The 22,680-nt window shown below is 37.2% G+C and overlaps 1 protein-coding gene across 3 annotated transcripts in view; it reads left to right on the plus strand.

Annotated features, from left to right (window-relative positions):
• Positions 1-22,680, plus strand: part of THSD7B (thrombospondin type 1 domain containing 7B) — a 795,232-nt gene that overhangs the window by 260,913 nt on the left and 511,639 nt on the right. For all 3 annotated transcript variants that reach the window (XM_070579625.1, XM_070579626.1, XM_070579627.1), the window contains exon 3: positions 14,558-15,368. In XM_070579625.1, the coding sequence (XP_070435726.1) occupies positions 14,558-15,368 (811 nt within the window). The remainder of the gene's footprint in view (positions 1-14,557; positions 15,369-22,680) is intronic.

Raw genomic sequence — 22,680 nt, forward strand, 5'->3', positions numbered from 1 at the left:
ATATAGCTTGCAAGTACTTCCTACACACCTGCTTTCTCCTAGCGTAAAGTAGTTACTGTCATTGACCCTTTGCTTTAGATATTTGGAAGAATAAATGAATGCAAGCTCTTAAGTCAAGTTTATCAGACACTGCGAGCCCACTGTACTGTGTTTCAGTCCATTTACCGTGCCCAGATGATCAGGGAAGGCATTGATTTTTCTGGCCGTAGCTGGCCGCTGTTGTCCCTGTGCTCCTTCCCACTCTCTCCTCAGGCCAGGCTTCCAGACTGCTGACAAAATGTTCATATCTGCAGCCCCCAGAGTGAAAGGCTTGGCAGCACTGTGAGCGATGCCCTGCCTCCATTGCTTTTTGTGATTGTCACAAGAAAGAAGCAGGTCAAGGAGGAATAATGGTGTTTCACCCCCAAAGGAACTCTTCAGTGAGAGCTATGAAGGCTGGACAATGCTTACAAATGTGTTCCAGTGCAAAGGCAGACAGGAGCTGTGGGGTCACCGGCCCTCCCAGACTGACTGTGAAAGCTACTTTCGATTCTTCTTTTCCCTGGGTGAACAGTCAAAGAGGTAGTATTATCTTCTTCTGGGAGCCAGTAATCAGTTTCCCAACATATCCTATGGTTTATATGGTCAGCTGGAAAAAAAGTAAAGGAGAGGGACTCATGCTGAGACTACATCTGTCTTGAACAGAGTAAAAGAAAACCCTCGGTAAAACTTAATGTAGATTAGGTAGTGTGGACTTCAATTACTTCAAAGTGGTATATAGGCTTTTGATAATGTGTAACGTCAAGATAGGAATTATGAGGTGCTCAGACTAATTCTCTGCAATCACAAGGGGGATAAAGGGTTCTAATAGCGTGTTACAGTAAGTGAGTGCCCAGGGAGCAGAATGTTATGGTCCACATTAAATTTCCACATCTAGACCATGAATTAAGTATTGATTTCTGGAGAACAGGGATATAACACAGTATAGTTCATTCTAAAATGACAAGGAATATAAATTAATCATTTTGTGAATGATTCAGAAATGCCTTTCTGTTTCATCAATTTGTGTGTGGTCTCTGTGTGGAGAAAGGACTAAAGCTTTTTAAGCGTTGGATGTCAGTTCTCTGATGTTTGTATTCAGAAGCACAGAATTTTAACTAAGGAGGATAGTTATCCATTTGTTTGTGTAGAAGGAAGGGAAGCAGAAAAAGACTCCTTGAGGTTGTTGGTGATGGTATGGGGATGGGGGATGCAGATAAGCAGTACTTTCTGTCGTTGAGGCAGTGAATATTAGGGGTGGGTGTCGAGATGTGCTAATGGAATATGCTAAGAGGTTAACAGAATCGATGGGCAACATACAGACATATATATATTTATATATATGTATGTGTGCATATATACAAACATACAAACTCATGCATATATATTATATCTAATATGATTATATAATATGCTATCATGTTACATGTATATTTATATGTACTATATAATAAATATGTATAATAAAATTCATAAAATATATCATGCATAAAAAATAGAATTGTCTTAAATATATGTAATATGTTAATATAATAATATTATAGGTACTATATATTTAATCTATAATATGATGTTAATATAAATATATAAATATATAAAAATCAATTCTGCTTATTGTGTATTATTATGGAATATCAGATTCATGTAATTTTCCTGGCATGGCATGCAGAGTCAATAAAGCTGTGATCTAAACTTGGAATCAATGATTACATTGTTATAATTCACTAATGTGTGACCAATAAAGTACATCTTGTCATATCCTGAAATAAAACCCAGCGCAGCACAAGCTATGTTTGGAATTAGATTTAGAAAATCTTAAATTAGAGGACATGTGCCATATGCAGGACCCCTTTGTTGGCTGTAAATTAGTGACATGTTCAATGATTGCTCTGAACTTGTTCGTGCCTTTCCAACATAAAGCCTCCTCACTATTGCATGCACTTTGATCTTGTGTCTTAGGTCTTTGAAACTGCTCAGCTAACAGCAGCAAACTTGTGGGTCTCCACTGTGTGTTTACATCCGTGTCATTCTTTGTGAACAGGTGGCAGATCTTAGACTTTTCTAATACCTTCTTTGCTTTGTAGTTCTGTGTGCTCATATCCTGGGAGGGATGTAAGTGCTGGCTTGGGATTGGAAGCTGCATTTTAACCTCAACTTATGATGTGGATCTTAAAATTAGAATTATAAAAATCTTTTCATTTCATGTTATCTGTAATAATTAAGTTTAAAAAAATGTAATCAACTATCTCATCTAACAAGAGAAAAGCATCACGCATGCAAAATATTTCCTTTTTTGTTTTTCCTCCAGGAAAAGAGTGACATTGGAAAAGAAGTTTGTGAACCATTGCACACCAGGGATAAATTATTGGTGGTTCCAATGTATATTAAAAACCGTGAGGAATCCTCCAAAAACAAAACTTTAAATTTTGTTTAACTCTCATTGTCCCCAAATTTTCTTAATAATAGAGCCCCTCCCTGCCTACTGATCTCAGAGGATATGGTCATTCCATTGAAAACAGTCTGGGAATTCCTGAATGATGATATGGTCTCTACAGTTGGATCAGATCAGGTAGTTACTACAGGAAAGGCAGGGAGAAGCATAGTACTTCCTTGTCCCCAGGAACTGTTAAAATTCAGGTTTTTTTCCCCCCATCAACTGTGTACTAACATTAAGTCTATCAAGTGATAAATGGTACCTTATAATAACTACCGTTTTCATTATGTAAATGTAAACTGCTCCTATAACTCCAATGACATTTCTTCAATTCACTTTCATTGCAAGTTGAATTTCGACAAAGCACTCTGGGAAATTCCAATCGTGCAGGGGTTGCAGGGTGCTAAAAAGAGTCAACACGGGCCGCAGGCCACTGCTACATGCTCACCCAGCTAGAAAAGGGTAATGAGGATAGATTTTCTACTGTGCTGTTGAGCAAACGGTTTGAATCTCCTGTGGGGCTGTCAGCCCCGGGCTGGTGGAGGATGTATTTATTATGACTTCTTTGATTCCGTTTAGTTATTATATGTGGTGATGATTATTGCAGTGGATACCTATCTCAGCTAAAAAACTTCGGTGTACAAGAAATATAATTTTCTTTGTTGAATGTAGTTTGATTATTTATTTTGAGTCCTTCATACCACCCAGGGTCCCACATTCTTTCCCTGGGGGGTCCAGCTATTCCTTAGCCATCAATTCACACTGGTCACCACTTAGAAGGCCCTTATTTCTGGTAGGCTGGCTGACTTTCTAGAACTTCTATGTGGTGCTTGGTCCTTTGTGAGGCTTTCCCACTGTGCTGAGCCCTTGGAGCTCTGGGAGATGCTCGGTGGTCTTGGCCTGCTCTGCCTGGAAACCCCAGGCTGCCATTTTTCTCTCTGAAGAGCAGATACAGGGTCTTTGCCTCTCTCACTAATACCAAAGTCTCTGTGCTTATCACTTTTGCTCTAAATAGGAGAAGGTGCAGAGAAGAACTTATTTTTTGAGCTAGGAGGTACATACCAGAGGAAGAGAATCCTTCCCTTAGAAACATCCAACGTCAGTTTCTTAACGGACTAGACTTCTGGCAAAAAAAGCCAGAGGCTTGTTGTGATATGTTTACTTTCAAACATGTCTTCCCATCGCCCCTCTCCTAATAAATCTCTATGTTTCTGTAAACAAAATGTACTTCTTAAACATATTTATCCTATTCCCCAACTCTGCACAAAGTTAGTCATGTCTCTGACCCAAACTCCACCCTTCTGAATAATAATACCACTCAAAGCCCCGCTAAGGTGTGAGCGTGAAGACATTTTCCACAGAATCCTTAAGGTTCTAGTGGGGAAACTTCATCCCAGTAGGTTTCTCGAGTTTCCCTCTGCTTCTGGTGCTTCCTCCTCAGGCCAAGGAGTGGTCTAGGTTAACAGCCTTAATGCGCACCTTCCAGATCCTTCCCTTCTTAGCTGTTTTTCTGGGTGTCTGAGAATGTAATCATGTCAACAAACTCTAAAGAGACCACATTTACTCTCTTCATTCCTTCTGCCAATTTTCCTGAAAATATCCAGGGAATTTAAGCCATCTGGTAATTCTTAAAATTAGTGTACTTTGCAAGGCTTCTTTGAGGACTGTGTGACATGATTGTTGTAAAGTGTTGAGTACAGTGTCTGCTGTACTGCTGTTGCTGTTATTGTAATGAACCTGTGACCACCATGATAATTCCATCTCTAGCCCCTTTTTAGGTTTGTGAGTGGTAGGCTGGGATGATAGGACCTGATAAGCAATTCCCATTTATTTGAATCCCCTGAGAAAAAAGGTAATAGCATCTTACCTGTTGAGTGACATTCCTGGATCAACTAGTACATTTGGATTAGAGATATGTCTAAGGTCAAAGGTATCTCTGTAGGCTTGAGTCTTTGTTAATATTAACATTAACATGTTAACTGTAAGAATATCGGACACCCCATCCCTGAATGCAGGGACTTTGTGGGGAGCCTGGCAAGAAGGGGCCCGAAAGAGTTGCAACAGAGAATAATGGGCATTACAAATAGAGTTGTAAAAAACCAATGTTTAAGAATTCTATTGGGCATCACATTGGAGGTTTCTTTCTTTAAGCATAAGCTAAGGAAACACAGAGGAAACTTTTGTTTTTTAACTTTACACCCATTTGTGCAAAACCCTCAACCCATTAATGTGCTGAGTTTGCAGTGGGAAATTACTCCTAATTATAATAAGACATGATTCTGCTTCTTACACTGCTATTTGTTCCAGCTTCAATAATGTACGATATTGATGGGAGGCTTACCACGTGCCAAGCACTGCACTGCTCCTGAGAATAGAGTGGTGAACAAAATCGACATGTTTCTGCCTTCATGAAGTTTAAAATCAAGTGGAATAGACAAGTCTTAAGTGATGAAGTATACAGTCAGATTTGTAATTGCAAAAGTGATGAATGCTTTGTAGATGAGTAAGGTAGTGTCAGAGCATATAAAAGAGTTCCCTAAGGAAATGACTTAAGATTTGAAGATCCAGTGGGAATTAAGTTGGGCCCTAGGGGGTAGAGCATGTGATTTGTTTTAAGGGACAGTTCATGTGGCCACTCAGCTATGGGAGGGAGCCTGGGGCATTGAAGGAACTGAAAGATGGCCCACATGACTGGAGAGTAATGAGTGAATGTGAGAGGCTGAGATGAGCAGGATACTAAGGAAGTGGGATGGGGCCAGATCAGGTAGGCACTTGTAGGTCATATTAATAATTTTGGTGTTCTTTATTCTGAGAGGAATGGGAAGTTGCTGATGAAGTTTAACCATGAAAATGACATACAGATGACATGCTGCACACAAAGTGGCACAAATTTGGATTATTAAAAGACATGTGTCTGCAATATGGAGAAAGAATTGATGTCAAGGGTGGAGTCAGGTGGGGCAGTAGATTCTGGAAGGTCAGACAGGAGGTTGCTTTTCTCTTTCATACAAGAAAAGGTGGTGGTTTGGACGAGGGTGGTGACAGTGGGGATGAAGAAACATGGACAGATTAGATTGATGTTTAGGAGGCAAAGCTGATGGGTGATTGGTTGGATATAATCTTGGTAAATAGAGTCCTCAGGATGTTCATTAGACTATATGGGGTAAACAGGTGTTTCTAGTTGTTTCGAGATAGAAAAAAATATATAGTGATTATGCCATGGTACTGCTGTTTCTCAGATATTTTTCAAATACAGTAACATGGAAACTATTTTTCAGATGACAAGAGTAGAGTCTCAGACAGTCTTGAAATTGCTCTTTCAAAACAGCAATAATTATTCCTTTGTAAAAAATTACATGAGCTAGATGTTCTGTCCACCAAAATGTGGTTTACATTTTGTTCCCTCTCACTTGTTCATCGTGAATATCTGCTACTAGAAAGAGAGATGTGTCGAGAAGCAGATATACTCCATGTACCTATTAGAAAATTGAAGTCACTAAGAAAGAAAATATTATCTCAAAGTATGTTCTAGTGCAACTTTTATCCAGGCAAAATTAATTCTTGAGTTGCTTAATGGTAAATGAAATGGATGCCATTCCATCCTTTTGCTTTATATGTTTTTAAAGCCTCTGTGCGTAGTCCCAACATTGCTGCTTCTCCAGTGAGCCTCTAATAGATAGCAATAAACAAGGCCTCCTTTATCAAGCCCAACATGTATTGATTATTCACTGTAGAAATAGCACTTCATTCTATTTTTTCTTGGGCAGGGACACAGCTTAAAAATTTCAGCCTCCCAAGCACCCATTTGTGTTACACAAAAAGCAAACTGTTTCTGCTACACAGAAAGCAAACCGTTTTCTGGCCCTCCTAAAGTATAGTCACTGCCTGGGTGGTCAATAAGCTATGGGAGAAAGTCCTTCAGAAGAACATGGTGTGGAATTTAGCTCTACCCTGTTTCTGGCTTGCTCTTCATTGCTTTTTCCATTTAACTGATACAAAACAGCTGAGTAAATGATTTTCTTCCGCCTCTCCAGGGAATCTAGAGGGCTTAGCTAAAGTATTTATTGTAAGTAAAGTCAGAGTTGAGTGGAGCCATATTTATGGCAGGAGAACTCCCCATAAATATCCTTTGACAGGTCTCAGGGCCCTTGGAGTTCTGGGGCCATCACTGAGCCAGGCCATTGAGCTGGGACCAAGGCAGGGGCAAGGGATTTAAGCGGAAGAGCGGTGGCAGGGCCCTGAGCCCCCCTCACGCCAGCTGCACTCAGAACAGACCCTCTTAGAAATATATTTTACCTAATGGGCATCGCAAAGCTTCATTTGCTCGAGAGATATAACAGCTAAAAATAGTTAGACTGCAGTTGTTGTGGAAAAGGTTTGGAGTCCATCGAACTGGAGAGTTCAGTGTCAGGGCTCCTGCGCTGTTTACCTTGAGCAAGTTCTTTGACCTCATGCTTCGATGGTCTCATCTGGCAAAGCAGAACAATATCAATCGTGTACATATGGTATTGGGAAGATAGTAGGTGTTCAAAAAAATGGCAGCCGTTATTGTTATTCCTATAGTTATTCCAGGGACACATAATGTTTTTTGTTGTTGTTTTTTGAGGAAGATTAGCCCTGAGCTAACTACTGCCAATCCTCTTTTTGCTGAGGAAGACTGGCCCTAAGCTAACATCTGTGCCCATCTTCCTCTACTTTATACATAGGACGCCTACCACAACATGGCTCTTTGCCAAGCGGTGCCATGTCCACACCCGGGATCTGAACCAGCGAACCCTGGGCCGCCAAGAAGCAGAACATGCAAACTTAACCACTGCCCCACGGGGCTGGCCCCCAGGGACACATAATTTCTTATTGGTGTCTGAGGCTTCCTTTGTGTGCTAAAGCCCTGAACCTTGCTGACCAAAAATGTCCTTGATCAGTAGCTTAGTCCATGTTCTCAAGCATAGAAAGGCAGGAAGGATTCCATTTCACACAATAAATTGTGAAGGGCCTCTGGGAGCAGCTATCTGCTCCAGGTGCCAGTCCAGGAGACTAAAAATGCTCAGCATTGACAGGAGGTTCATTGCTTGTGTTATTTGTGTTTTAACGTAATTTCCACTTGTCTGTTCTGTTCTTCGTCCCTTCCCTGCCCCACACCTTGGATTACAACCATTTATAGAGTCCTTATTCTTGCCTTGCAGTCCTAGAGTGTTATAATGGAAGCCAGTGTAATGCAGTGGAAAGACCACTGGACTGGGTGTCTGGAATGGAAATGTCAGTCCCCTTTCTGCTCCACTTGACTTTGTGAACTTGGGCAAGTCATTGAATTTGTCTCAGCTTCATTTCCTCCTCCAAAAACTGAGCTGTAAGATTATCTTTCCATTCCCACATTCTAGGTGGTTAGCCAGCTTTAGGTTTTAGTGATCTGCGAAGATCCATTTTGTGTTAGAATGCCGTGAAGTATGTGAGGTCTGAGATTTCCTTGTAGGCATCAGAAGTTTTAGAATGTAGAGCTCAAACAAGAAACACTAATAAACAATTTTTATAAGGTGGTTTTCTGTCTCTGTGGTGTTTGCATTAGCTGATGAGTCTTTCAGATATATTTCTAATCTGCTTTGCTGTCAAGCTACTTTTAATGGATGTTCTGGCCACTGGCAACTAATAATTTTTAATCATAAATGATAAGTAACAGATGCAGTTTGCTTTTTAGTCAGAGATGTCTGTCCACAAAGATGAAATGGACTTAGAACATGCTGTTCGGTGTCAAACAAAAACACAACCATACAGAAAGAGCCAGGATGTTAGCCATACAGCTTATGCTTTCTTGAAGTATAAGCATTCAGTCCAAATGATCTGTGGTGGTCTTGCATGGAATCATGAACTGTCTTCAAAAGGAAATCTTTATACCTATGAAAATGAAGTTATATTGGGTAGCTCTTAACTATTGCTGTTAAATATTTCTAAAGAGAATTAATGGAATACTTTAGCACCCATATCCTTCAGGCCACAAATATGTGTTTTGAAAATAGCTTTAATATTAATAGAGGATGTTTTTGGTTCCTGTAAAAAGTGCAGTGGAGTTTTTTAATGAAATGCATTAGGTTTGAATTCCTTCTCATTTAACAATTTTTTCTATGGTTTTACACTTTCTATGTTATTTTTCTGTTGATATCCGATGCATGACTCACTAACGGATGTATCTAATGAGCAGATTTTCTCTGAGAATTTAGAAAGTATTGGGCGGCTTTGTGCATCCCCTGCTTGTGGAGGTTATTAATTATCAGGATAGATTTAGAAATGTAAACCCGGAAACTATCATCTCCTTGGGCTTCCATCAGTGCACCTGCCTCCTGTGTTGCCTCCCATCTTCTGGTTTGCTGCTTTAGATAAAATTAGCTCTGGGAAGCCAAAGCATTAAGATTGTTAATACTGTGTATAAAATAAGTGTAGATAGACCTGAAGGAGGGGCCAGATGTCCTATTCATGAGCAAATTGCCATTACATTTAGTGCACAGGTTTTGTGAGAGGTATTTAATGTCTCTTTCATTGTTATAATCTGAGTCTAATACACTACCTGCCAAGTGCTGGGTGATGGATAATTGTTATCTTAGTAAATGGCACTTTTCCTCATTCCTTGGGTTCTCTGATATATTTTAGAAAGTGCATTTTCTTAGATAATTGTCCACAATGTAATTGAAGTGCTACTTTAATTATTCTATGGTTGATGTGAAAGCTTTTTGAGAAGTGCAAGTTGCTACATAAATTTCAAGCTATTTCTTGGAGGTGAGGCATCTCATGGGTAAGCCAATATTGTTTGATATCATACTTTGTAATTGTGAGGTTTATGAGTGCTTTGGTATAGTAATTATCCACAAATAATTTGTTTAAGATACTAAAGCTCTGCATTGTCATTCATGTCATTCCTCAACCACCTTGCCTAAGTTAAAAATAAAGCACTGTCAGGATAATAAAAGCTGTGGTTGGAAAAATGAATAATAAAACAAACATCTCTTCCTATTGCAAGAATGGTATTAAATCAGAGTTGCTACCTCAAACAGTGGCAAGTACTGTGCAGAAGCTATGGACAGTGAGTTTATTCTCTATGTCCCCTAGAATTGCCCTTTTTCTTTGTTGTAGTCATCTTACTAAATACCACACCTAAAATTCAGGCATCCCACAGGTTGTCTTGAATGTGATTATTTAGATAGGGTGATACGTTCATCTAAACTAATCCAGTTAAGGGTAACTTAATTAAGAGAATAAAACTTGCCAGCACTTTCCTCCTTCTAGAGGCATATTACATTAGAGCAGTACTGTATTTGCACTTTCTGAAAAAACACGGGCAGAAAAAAAGAGGAATCACAGAGTCTGAAATTTGAATGTGACCTGAGAGTTCATCAGTGCTACCCTTCCACATCCAAATAATTTATTTCTAAAACGAAATTTTAACGTCTTACTTAAAGCTGATGTGACTTAAAATACTTAGCAGTTTATTCCAGAGTAACTGAGTTTGTCTCACAGAAAGCATAGTAAGTTGCAAGTGGATAATGTTTTTACATAATGTTGGTCCAGGTAAACAAGTACAGAATTACTATTCCTATGAAACCACTGAAATGTTTTCTGAGAATTGTAACACAGCATGTTGTAGTTTAGAGGCACGTTACATCAGTAATTAAACTTTTAATTCCTTAGTTGTTCTAAAGTTTGTCTTATTTTTGTTACTTGTTGCCTGTTTTCAACTAAGAAATATAAAATGATTAGTGTTGAAAAACATGGGCTTCTTATATGTTTCTTTAGACTATTTATCTCAGATATATATTCTGAATACAATCATCTGTTTTATTTATATGGTAAATTTAAAGGTTATAGTCTTTTTTCTTTATACAACTGCTCAAATTTTTAATATTGTCTTCTGTTTCTGAGTTTGGACAACGGATGTAAGATTTCTCAAACCGCAGGTCACATTTTACTTCCATAGGCGTATTTTTTGAAACGGCAAAATCCCTCAGGCTGTGTGATTTTCACAAGTGTGTGTGTTTAAAGTTCATAGTCAAACAACTAAATAAATCATGGAACACATTTTCTCTCCGTGCCTGGGAAATGCAAATTATTACAGGTCAATTGCGGAGAGGTCCTGTCTCCCTCTCATACATCTTGTTCGCAATTTGTTTTCCATTTATTCCAAGTGTACACAGTTCATTTTTGCATTTGCTTCTTATTTACATGTTTTTCAGTTGTCTGCAAAGTTTGCTTTAACATGAAGAGAAACTATTCCCCCTTGACTGGGCCTTCCTCAAAGTACTGACTGTTTATAAACATGAATGTGTCTAGCTGTGCAAGAGCTGCTGTCCTAAACTTCCAGGGTCTGGAGGGGGAAATTATTGCTCACATACCGCCTTGATTACTTGGTCTACTCATATACAAAGGAATATTAACCAACAAAGAGGCAAGATCATAGCTAAGCTAGGAAACAGATCTGTCTTGCGGTGGGTCACACATACTAATGCATACCCTGGAAAAGGATCTTTTCAAACACAGGGCAAGAGCCCAAGCTTGGAGTCACACTGATCTGAAGTCCCACTGTAGTCTACCATGTAGTAGCTCTGTGACCTTAGGTGTGCTTTGTAACTTCTCTGAGCTTCCTTTTCCCCAACTGATAAAATGAGCATGCTAGCCCCACCTCGCGGGACTATTCGAGAAACAGGAAGGGAGGAAGGAAGACACTTGGCAAAACACCAGTGGTGTACTATAAACCTGCTCTCGGTTTAAAAAAAAGAAAAAAAAAAGGCCTTGTTTGCCTTGGTTTGTAGTGTTGTATAAATACTCCCACCATGGCTGATTTTAAACTGTGAATTATTTAACAACCACCTGGTAAAATTCCTGAATATTTAACAGTCCCCTGGTACCATCCAAGCCCAGCACAATGTTGTTAGTCCTCAATAAATGGTAGTAATTATTTCTTAATAGTTATATTTTGTCTTCCATTGATCTAGGAAAACTTACTATTTGGTAAAAGTTCTGTATAGATGGAGGATGTGAAAGCTAAGGAAAGAATAGTAATTTATAAGGCTTAAAATATTAGTGACTTTAAATAACAAAAAAGAGCTACCTTAATTTTGAAAGTAGGTGAAAAACATAAAAAGAAGAAAACAACGTTTTCATAATAAGAAAATATGTTAGTCAAATGTTTTAAAAGTAAGAGTAAGGGTCACTTTGTAAGATGTTCTAGATGAATTAAATTTAATATTAACTTTTTCAGGATTGGTTTGAACTAGCTTGACTTTTCTGGTCTTAGTTTCTTTAATCCACATAAAAAAATCTTAAGTGGAAAACTGTGTATTTTATGCCTAACCACGTAGAGATAAACTGACAGCCATTACTTTAAAACCCAGTGATTTATAAAAAAGCTTTCTTTAATTTTATCCAGTAACTATTTTATATCGTTCAAGACTGATTTTAGATTTTAAAAGTTGGCTGCAATCATGTATTTTTTTGAAATGTTCCTTTACTGAGTAACCATGGTTATTTGTTTTTTTTGTAATAATAAAAACTTGCGCGGATATTCTGACATGATGGACAAGGGCTGGCACACTTAAACGGAAACTGCTTCAGAACATCTGGACATGTGAAGCCTGCAAAGAGCTTTCATGTAACAGTAAACATTTCAGTTTACCAAGTACAAAATTGTGGGTGATCTAGGAAGAAATCACCAGAATTGAGCATCATTGATTAAATTAGCTTGTGCTGAGAGCACCGCTTTTTTTCCATGTGCATTTTCTGTACCATGAGCAGTCAGTGCTGGGACAACATGCCTGGGCAGGTGGGTAAACGTAAGGGTATTTTGGTGAGCAAGAGGTGACTTACTCCCGTGAAACTCCTCTGTCCATACAGCAAGAGGAATCTCTGGTATGTGAGCACTGAAAGGAGCCAAGCGTGTTTTCTGTGTTAATCTTGCTCGCAAAGTGACGGAAGTAATTGGCAGTGTAGCCTAACATGATATTGCCTAGAATTCCACTTTTACATACAGAACAGGGCTGTGAGGAAGAACTGGGATGACAGTGTATGTTAAAATCCAAAAACTGTCATCCTGCTGAAGTGAAAGGTACAGGTTTCCCTCACTATCTGAAAGTAGAGTGTTCCTATGAAACCTGTTGAAAAATGAATTGGCATAAAGTGAAGAAGCAATTACCATTAATTTATATGGGAAACATTTTTGAGTGTTCCCAGACTCAAAAAATAACCTACTAAATCATATCATGTAATTCATAAAACCTAAAATAGCACTAACATGCAGTAGAAGCAGGAATGGTATGAGTACAAGCCTATATAAGGTAGAAATAATGTATATACCTTATAGATTCACTTAGCAGAATCGGGAAGCCAGCAGGCACACTGGAGGCTAAGAGGTGATGGTGGTGATGCTGGTGGTATGCTGAGTCATCAGAGATTGGGGCGGGAGGAGGCACAGGAGACTTGCATGTAGAAGAGCAAGGAAGAAGGTCATCTATTAACGTCTCATCTCACTATGTCTGAATCCATCAGTTCAGGCAGGTCACTGAGGTCCACACCTTCTATGTCTGCCTGCCTCAATGTTGAAGGTCGAGGTTCATCGTCTACTGTGGCCCATGTGGCTGATGTGGAAGGCTTGAAATACGATAGGCTCACTGCAAAACAAATGCTAAATGCTGTTTTTGCTTTTTCTCATAAAAGTGAAAATCCTCTTTGGATTTCTTTCGGTTAGTGAAAACATGTACAAGTGTTGGTCTTTCGTAAAAGCAAAGTGGTGTAAAGCAAACTTCCGGATAGTGGGGCAATCCTGTACTCATTGTAGCCTGTGGCCCCAAATGCAAATACCTGTTTCTCTGGGGATGCACGTGTCTCTTTCTAAATGCACATGACTGTGGACATATTTACTGTTTCTAGAAATGTAATGGATGCACGTGAAAATATATTCCACGAAGTAATTAAATGGCATTCTGAGGGTTTGATCAGATTCGGAGAAAGAGAGAGAGAATGTACTTTCTCTTACCTGTGTAAATTAACACGCTTCTCAGTGCGTGAGTTGCCTTTATGATCATCACCATTCTGTATAAGGGAAAAGGTTAAATGGTTAAGCTGATATGCTTTTTTCAGTTTCATATTACATAAGTAAAGTCAAAGGGTGGAAACGATTTTTTTTTTCCATTGACACAAAATGTGATTACTCGCTGTCCTTGTGAAAAGATAGATGATCAGCCTTCCGGATAAGGCTGGCTGGTATTTCTATAGATTAGATGCAAAAAAATGTGAGAAGCATCAATGGGCAGCTCTTTCAACTGTCCATTTCTTGGACTCTTTCCCACGGTAACTAATTCATTCATTAAAAGATTTGGCATGTTACAAGCTAATTTGGAAGCTTTACCTGGAGTTGATACCCATAAGAAATGAAAATGGTTATATTTCAAGGATCCTAGGGGCAGAATTCCCATAGGCAAGTCAGTGCTGCTGCTGCTTTTTTTTTTCATGCAATTCATTCTGCAAGCAAAAACCAAAACTGAGGGCAACTATTTAGAAAATGAAAATATATTTAGGGTATTTTGGCAGATTATATTTTTAAACATATTTCCCTTCTGAGCTGAAGGGTTGGAAACAAGAAAAATCCTATTTTATTAAAATCCTGGATTTAGGGCTTTTCTTTTAGATGAAACTCTGCCTAACAAGAAAATATTAATATTGAGATAGATATGTAGGCTTTGGAACATAATAATTATAATGATACCAATCATTTATTAAGTGTGTATTGTCTACTTGGCACCACATTATCTCATTGATCCTCAGAACAACTCTACAAGTCAGTGATTTTATTATTTTCTCCCTTATGTAGGAAAGGCAACTAAGGGCTAGAAATTTGAAGTAATTTCATCCAAGTTTACTTTACTGTAAGAGATGGAATGGGGATTTCAACGGAGGAAAACTCATGTAGAATTTACATTCTTAACCACTAAATTGTGTTTTCCATCAAAATTCATAATTTCATACATGTGTTGGAAAGTGTCAAAGTCGAGTGCAAATTGACCCCTGTTTTCGTGTGGATGGTGGCATGGAATCTCTGAATGATTGAAACCCTTGTTTCTCTGCCCGTAGGCCCCTGGGGAAGGTGTACAGGCGACTGCGGGCCAGGAGGAGTCCAGAGTCGTGCACTGTGGTGTTTCCACTTTGAGGGGTGGACAAGTCACCTGTCTAACTGTGATGAGAACAACAGGCCTCCGAAGGAAAGAAGCTGCTTCCGAGTCTGTGACTGGCACAGCGACCTCTTCCAGTGGGAGGTTTCTGACTGGCACCACTGTGTGCTTGTTCCTTCTGCCCTTGGCCAAACCAAACCTCGGACTGCAGAGTGTGTGACGGCTCAGCATGGACTACAGCACCGGACCGTGCACTGTATTCAGAAGTTGAACAGAACCATGGTTGTAAATGAAATCTGTGAACACTTTGCCCCCCAGCCCCCCACAGAACAAGCTTGCCTCATCCCTTGCCCCCGGGATTGTGTTGTATCTGAGTTCTCAGAATGGTCCAAGTGTAGCAAGGGATGTGGGAAGCAATTGCAACACAGAACTCGCACGGCCATTGCTCCCCCTCTCTACGGAGGTTCGCCATGTCCCAATCTGACTGAGTCAAGAGCCTGTGACACTCCCATTTCCTGTCCTCTTGGAGAAGAGGAATATACTTTTAGCCTTAAAGTTGGACCATGGAGTAAATGTAGACTGCCTCATCTTAAAGAATTTAACCTAAGCGGAAGAACTGTTCTGGATTTTAGCTCTGATTCAAAGGAACGAGTCACCTTTAGACATCAAAGTTACAAGTCACATCACCATTCCAAGCCCTGGGACATAGAGATAGGTTATCAAACCCGGCAGGTTTGGTGCACAAGAAGTGATGGGAAAAATGCGATGTTAAGGTAGGTGGCCTTCAGCGTTTATATCTTTGATTCACCCAAATATTTTACAGGACAATTATATAACGTTTCTTTATGATTTTCTGCAAAGGGAAAATTGTCCTCCGGTTTGGGATTTGGGGTTTTAGAAGTTTCATTTGAGAAGTTTTCAATTTCAGTTGTAAAAATTTCAATGTCTACACCAGGCAATGCTCTGAATTCTAGCATAATTAGCAGTACAACTATGTAGGTAAGTCATATATTTCCAGATTTTATCAAGACATCAACCAGTTGAAAAAAATAGGTCTTTTGATAATATAGTAATAAAAGACTGAGCCTTTTATTATAATGATAAAAAAAGCAGTTCCCTCTCAAATTTGAGATGTAAATTATGTAAGTATTTAGCATTTTCATAATGCATGTTTTTTAAAGTTATTTTTGTTTACTTTTGTTTTCATGATTAACAGGATTCTTTTACATCTGAGTTGTAGGTTTTTTACAGCAGTAATAATACGAATAAGTTAATCTAAGAATGCTTTCTTTGGCATTGATTTGATAAAAATATTAACTTGCAAAGCAATAATTAGGATTACAACCCTATAGAGACAATAGACTAAAACTTTTGAAAGCAATAGTTTAGGCTTAAAACTTATTTGTAACTGGGGGCCAGCCCAGTGGCAAAGTGGTTAAGTTTGTATGCTCTGCTTTGGCAGCCCAGGGTTTGCCGGTTCAGATCCTGGGCACAGACCTGCTTACTGCTTATCAAGCCATGCTGAGGCAGCGTCCTGCATATAAAATAGAGGAAGATGGGCATGAATGTTAGGTCAGGGCCAATCTTCCTCAGCAAAAAGAGGAGGCTTGGCGGTGGATGTTGGCTCAGGGCTAATCTTCCTAAAAAAAAATAAACGATTTGTAATTGTTTTACTTTTAATTGTTTACTTTAAATTGTATAAAACCTCATAATGTAAGCTCATAGAAATATGTTGAAAGTAGTATTTGTTTAATTTTCCCCCAGAAGATCTTAAATGGAAGTGCTGGTATGTTACAAAGTTTCTTCTAAATTAAGATACCTTCAATAGTACTTAAATTACCAAACAATAAAACACTCATCTCTAGAATTAATCATTATCATCAGTTACTGTTTTCTTGGGATCTAAGCTGGCTGGGAAAAGCTTAAAAGACTACTTCTGCTATTCAAGAACAAAGTAATGTGATGATGTGATGACTGGTTTTTTTTTTTTATTTGACTTCACAAATGAGCCTATTTTATCTTTGATGCTTCATTTTGATTTATGCCATATACAACTGGCAAGTCCATTGAAGAGTGATTTTCTGCCTTTCGTGGCCTGCCTCTGTGAAGCCCAAAAGATTAAGCTGATGATTTGGGTGATTATGGTTTGAATGTGTATGGAAGATTCTGTAAAAATTTTGTTTCCTTAATATTCCATATTGGATATTACATGGAATGTTTTCACTTTTAGTTTGCTTGTTTTTACCATGTGCAAATTTTTAACTCACAGACCTTATTTTTTAGAGCAGTTTTAGGTTTACAGAGAAACTAAGCAGAAAATACAGAATTCCCATACACCTTCTCATCTGTCCCCCTTCACACATACACGATTTCATACGTACATCTTGCATTAGTCTAGTACATTTGTTAAAATGGATGTCAATATTGATATATTACTATAGTGCATAGTTTACGTTAGCATTCACTCTTTGTGTTGTACATTGGGTGGGTTTGGACAAATGTATAATGACTTGTATCCACCATTACTATAGCATACAGAATAGGTTCACTGTCCTAAAAGTCTTCTGTGCTCCACCTATTGACCCCACCCTTCCTCTTCTGAAACCTCTGGCAACCAGTGATCTTTTTACTGTCTCCATAGTTTAGCCTTTTCCAGAATGTTATGTAGTTGGAGCAATACAGTATATAGCCTTTCCTAATTGGCTTATTTCAGTTAGCAATATGCATTTAAAATTCCTCCATGTCTATGCGTGGCTTGATAGCTGAGTTCTTTTTATGACTTAATAGTATCCCATTGTATGGATGTACCACAGTTCGTTTATCCATTCACCTACTGAAGGACATCTTGATTGCTTCCAAGTTTTGGCAATTATAAGTAAAGCTACTATAAACATTCATGTGCAGATTTTTATGTGTACGTATGTTTTCAACTCATTTGGGTAAATACAAATGGGCACAGTTCCTGGATATTATGGTAAGAGTATGCTTAGTTTTATATGAAATTGCCAGACTGTCTTCCAAAGTGGCTGCATCATTTTTCATTCCCACCAGCAATGAATAAGAGTTCCTATTGCTTCACTTCCTGACCAGCATTTGGTGTCATCAGTGTTGTGGATTTTAGACATTTTATTAGGTGTGTAGTGGTATCTTGTTTTAATTTGCAGTTCCTTAATGGCATATGATGTTCAGCATCTTTTGATATACTTATTTGCCATCTGTGTATCTTCCTTGGTGAAGTATCTCTTCAGATCTTTTGCCTATTTGTTGTCATTTTTTTCCTTGTTGTTGAGTTTTAAGAGTTCTTTGTATATTTTGAATACCAGTCCTTTATCAGGTGTGTGTTTTGAAAATCTTTTCTTCTAGTCTGTGCCCTATATTTCCATTCCCTTAACAGTGTCTTTCACAGAGAAGAAGTTTTTTAAGTTAATGAAGTCTAATTTATCAATATTTCTTTCATGGATCATTCTTTGGTGTTACATCTTAAAAAAAAAATCAGCAAATCCAAGGTGAACAAGATTTTTCTCCTATGTTATCTTCCAGGAGTTTTACCGTTTTGCATTCTACATTTAGGTCTGTGATTCATTTGGAGTTAGTTTTTAGGGAAGATATAAAGTCTGTGCTTGGATTCATTTTTTTAAATGTGCCTGCCCAGTTATTCTAGCAGCATTTGTGAAAAAGACTATCCTTTCTCCGTTGAGTTACCTCTGCTCCTTTGTCAAAGATCAGTTGACTCTATTTGTGTGGATCTATTTCTGGGCTCTCTATCTTGATTCCATTATCTGTTTATCTATGCTTTGCCAATTACACAGTCTTAAATACTGAACCTTTATATTAAGTCTTGAAGTTGGCTAGTGTTAGTCGTCTGAATTTGTTCTTTTTTAATGTTGTGTTGTCTGTTCTGGGTTGTTTGTCTTTCCATATAAACTTTAGAATCAGTTTGTTGATATCTACAAAACAATTTTCCAGGATTGTTTTTGGGATTGCTCGTAATGTATCGATCATTTGGGAAGAACTAAAGTCTTGATAATATTGAGTCTTCCTATCTTTGAACACGGGATATCTGTCCATTTATGTAAATCTTCTTAGATTTCTTTCAGCAGAATTTTATACTTTTTCTCACATAGATCTTGTGCATATTTTGTTCAATTGACACGTATTTCATATATTTTTGATGCTAATATAAATGTATTGTTTAATTTCAAATTCCATTTTTTCATTGCTGGTATACCAGAAAGCAGCCAACGTTTGTATATTAACCTTTTATCCTGCAACCTTGTTATAATTGCTTGTTAGTTCCAGAAGGTTTTTACTGTTCTTGTTCTTGCTGTTAATTCTTTGGGATTATCTATGTAGAACAAGCATATCATTTACAAACAAAGACAGTTTTATTTCTTCCTTTCCAATCTGTACACCTTTTATTTCCTTTTCTTGTCTCATTGAATTATCTAGAACTTCCAGTATGATATCAAATAGGAGTGGTGACAAGGGACATCCTTGCCTTTTTCCTGATCTTAGCAGGAAAACATCTGGTTTCTTACCATTAAGTATGACATTAACTGTAGTTTTTTTGTGGATGTTCATTATCAAGTTGAAGAAGTCCCACTCTGTTCCTAATTGCTGAGAATTTTTATTGTGTATAGGTGCTGGTTTTTGTCACGTGCTTTTCCTGCATGTTTAGACATGATTATTTGATTTTTCTTCTTAGTCTGTTGATACAATAGATTGCATTAATTGATTTTTGAATGTTGAACCAGCTTTGCATACCTGGAATAAATTACACTTGATTATGGTGTATTATTCTTTTTATATGTTGCTGGATATTATTTACTAATATTTTCTTGAGAATTTTTGCATACATGTTCATGAGAGCTGTTGGTCTTAGCTTTCCTTTCTTGTAATGTCTTTGTCTGGTTTTGGTATCAGGGTAATACTGGCCTCACAGAATGAATTGGGAAGTATTTCCTCTCCTTTGATTTTCTGAAATAGATTGTAGAAAATTGGCATATTATTTTCCTTGAATGTTTGGTAGAATTCAACAGTAGACCCATTTGGGCCTGGTGCTTTCTCTTTTCACAAGTTATTAATTGTTGATTCAATTTCTTTAACAGATATATACCTATTCAGATTATATGTTTCTCCTTGTGTCAGTTTTAGCTGATTGTGTCTTTTAAGGAATTGGTACTTTTATCTAAGTTAACAAATATATGGGCGTAGATGTGTTCTTAATATTACTTTATTATGCTTTTAATGTGTATGGGATCATTATTGATAATCCCTTTCGTTACTGATATTAGTACTTTGTGTCTTCTCATTTTTTTTCTTAGTTAATCTGTCTAAAGGTTTATCAATTTTATCAAACTTTTTAAAGAAACAGCTTTTGGTTTCAGTTATTTTCTCTATTGATTTTCTGTTTCCGATTTTGTTGATTTCAACTCTAATTTTTATTATTTTTGTTATGCTTACTTTGGCTTTAATATGCTTTTCTTTTTCTAGTTTCCTAAGGTAGAGGCTTAGGTTATTGATTTTAGATATTTCTATTTTTCTAATATGTGAATTCAATTCTATAATTTTCCCTGTAAACATTGATTTCACTGCATCCCACAAATTTTAATAAGTTGTATTTTCATTTTGATTTAATTCAAAATATTGTTTATTACTCTTGAGATTTTGTCTTTGGCCCATGCTTTATTTAGAAGTGTGCTGTTTGATTTCCAAGTATTTGGGGATTCTCCAGCCATCATTCTGTTATTGATTTTTAGTTTAATTCAGTTGTGTCCTGAGAGCATACTGTGTATGATTTCTGTTCTTTTAGATTTGTTAAGGTGTGTTTTATGCCCAGAAATGTGCCCTGTCTTGGTGAATGTTCTGTGTAAGCTTGAGAAGAATGTGTATTCTGCTATTGTGGGATGAAATATTCTATAAATGTCTATTACATCCAGTTGATTGATGATGCTGTTCAGTTCAACTAAATCCTTACTGATTTTCTGCCTGCTGAATCTGTCCATTACTGATAGAGGGGTGTTGAAGTCTCCAACTATAATACTGGATTCATCTATTCTTTGCAGTTCTATCAGTTTTTATCTCACATATGTTGATGCTCTGTTGTTAGGTGCATACAGATCAAGGATTGCTATGCCTTCTTGGAGAACTGACCCTTTATTGTTATGCAGTGCTTCGCTTTATCTGTGATAATTTTCCTTGCTCTGAAATCTGCTTTGCCTGGAAGTAATGTAGTTACTCCAGCTTTCTTTCGATTACTGTTAGCATGGTATATCTTTGTCTATCCCTTTACTTTTTATTCTATCTTTATCTTTATATTTAAAGTGAGTTTCTTGTAGATAACATATAGTTGAATCTTATTTACCCTCTCTGACAGTCTCAGTCCTTTAATTGGTGTAGTTATATCATTGACATTTAAAATTATTATTTATGTAGTTGGATTAATATCTACCACATTTAGTATTGTTTTCCATTCATTGCTCTTGTTCTTTGTTTCACTTTTTGACTTCCTTTGTTTTTCCATCTCTCTAGTTTTAATTGAACATTTTATGGTATGCCATTTTGTTTCCTCTTTTAGCATATCAGTGGTTTCAGTGGTTACCCTAGACTTTGCAATGTAAATTTACAACTAATCCAAGTCCGCTCTCAAATAAGACTATACTACTTCACACCTAGTGCAAGTACTTTCTAAGAGTATTCACAATCTCTTTATCCCGTCCCTTATTATATTGTTGTCATTAATTTCACTTACTTATAACCTATGATCACTGAATACACTGTTGTTATAATTTTGAACAAATTATTATCTATTAGATCAATTAAGAATAAGAAAAATAAAATATTTTATTTTACCTTCATTTATTCCTTCTCCAAAAATTCAAAGAAGAATTATGCTTTTGGAGATCCAAGTTTCTGATCTATATCATTTTCTTCTCTCTGAAGAACTTCTTTTAACATTTCTTTCAAGGCAGGTCTACTGCTAACAAATTCCCTCAATGTTTGTTTGCAAAAGTCTTTGTTTCTCCACTTTTGAAAGCTAATCACTGGATGTAGAATTTAGATTGGTGGAATTTTTTTTTTAACAATCCACTCTTTTTGCTTGAATGGTTTCTGGAAAGAAATCTGATCTAATTCTTATTTTTGCTCCTCTATAGGTAAGGTGTTTCTCCACACCCACGTCTTGTCCATAGCTTCTTTTCAAGATTTTCTCTTTGTCATTGATTTTATACAGTTTAAATATCGTATGCCCAAGTGTATTTTTACTTTTTTATTTATTTATCCTGTGTTTGATGTTCCCTGAGCTTCTTGGATCTGTGGTTTGGTTGTCTGTCATTAATTCTGGAAAATTCTTACTCATAATTACTTCAAACATTTCCTCTGTTCCTTTTTCTTTTTCTCTTCTTTCTGGTATTCCCATTACATGGATGTTACACCATTTGTAGTTGTCCTATAGTTCTTGGATATTCTGTTATGTCTTTCTCATTTCCTTTGTTTCTCTACATTTGTAAGTTTTTATTAACATTTTTTCAAGCTCAGAAATTCTTTCTTTGCCTCTGTCGGTCTACTGATAAGTCCTCAAAGGTCATTCTTCATTTCTGTTTCAGTGTTTATTTCTATTATTTCCTTTTGATTCTTTCAGAGATTTCCATCTCTCTGCTCATAGTATTCATCTTTGGTTCCATATTCTCTATTGAGCATTTTAGCGTGTTAATCACAGTTGTTTCAAATTCCCATGTGACAATGCCAAAATTTTTGCTGTATCTAAGTCTGAATTTGTTGCTTGCTCTGTCTTTTCAAACTGTGTATTTTGTCTTTTAGTATGCCTTGTATTCTTTTGTTGAAAGCTAGACATGATGTACTAGGTAAAAGGAACTGATATAAATAGGCTTTTAGTTTAAGGTATTATATTTATCTTGATAAGAGTTAGGCTGTGTTTGCTGTAGGTATAGGTATAAAAGGCTAAAATTTTCCCTGGTGTCCTTATTTTTTTTTTTTTATTTTTTTCTCTCCCTTCACTATTGTCATTGGGTTTCCTTAGAGAATTCTTCCTAAATAAGCTCTGGGACATGAAGTTCTTTCGGTTGT

Source organism: Equus przewalskii, chromosome 17 (assembly GCF_037783145.1).
Source record: "Equus przewalskii isolate Varuska chromosome 17, EquPr2, whole genome shotgun sequence".
In the NCBI taxonomy this organism is placed as follows: Eukaryota; Metazoa; Chordata; class Mammalia; order Perissodactyla; family Equidae; genus Equus; species Equus przewalskii.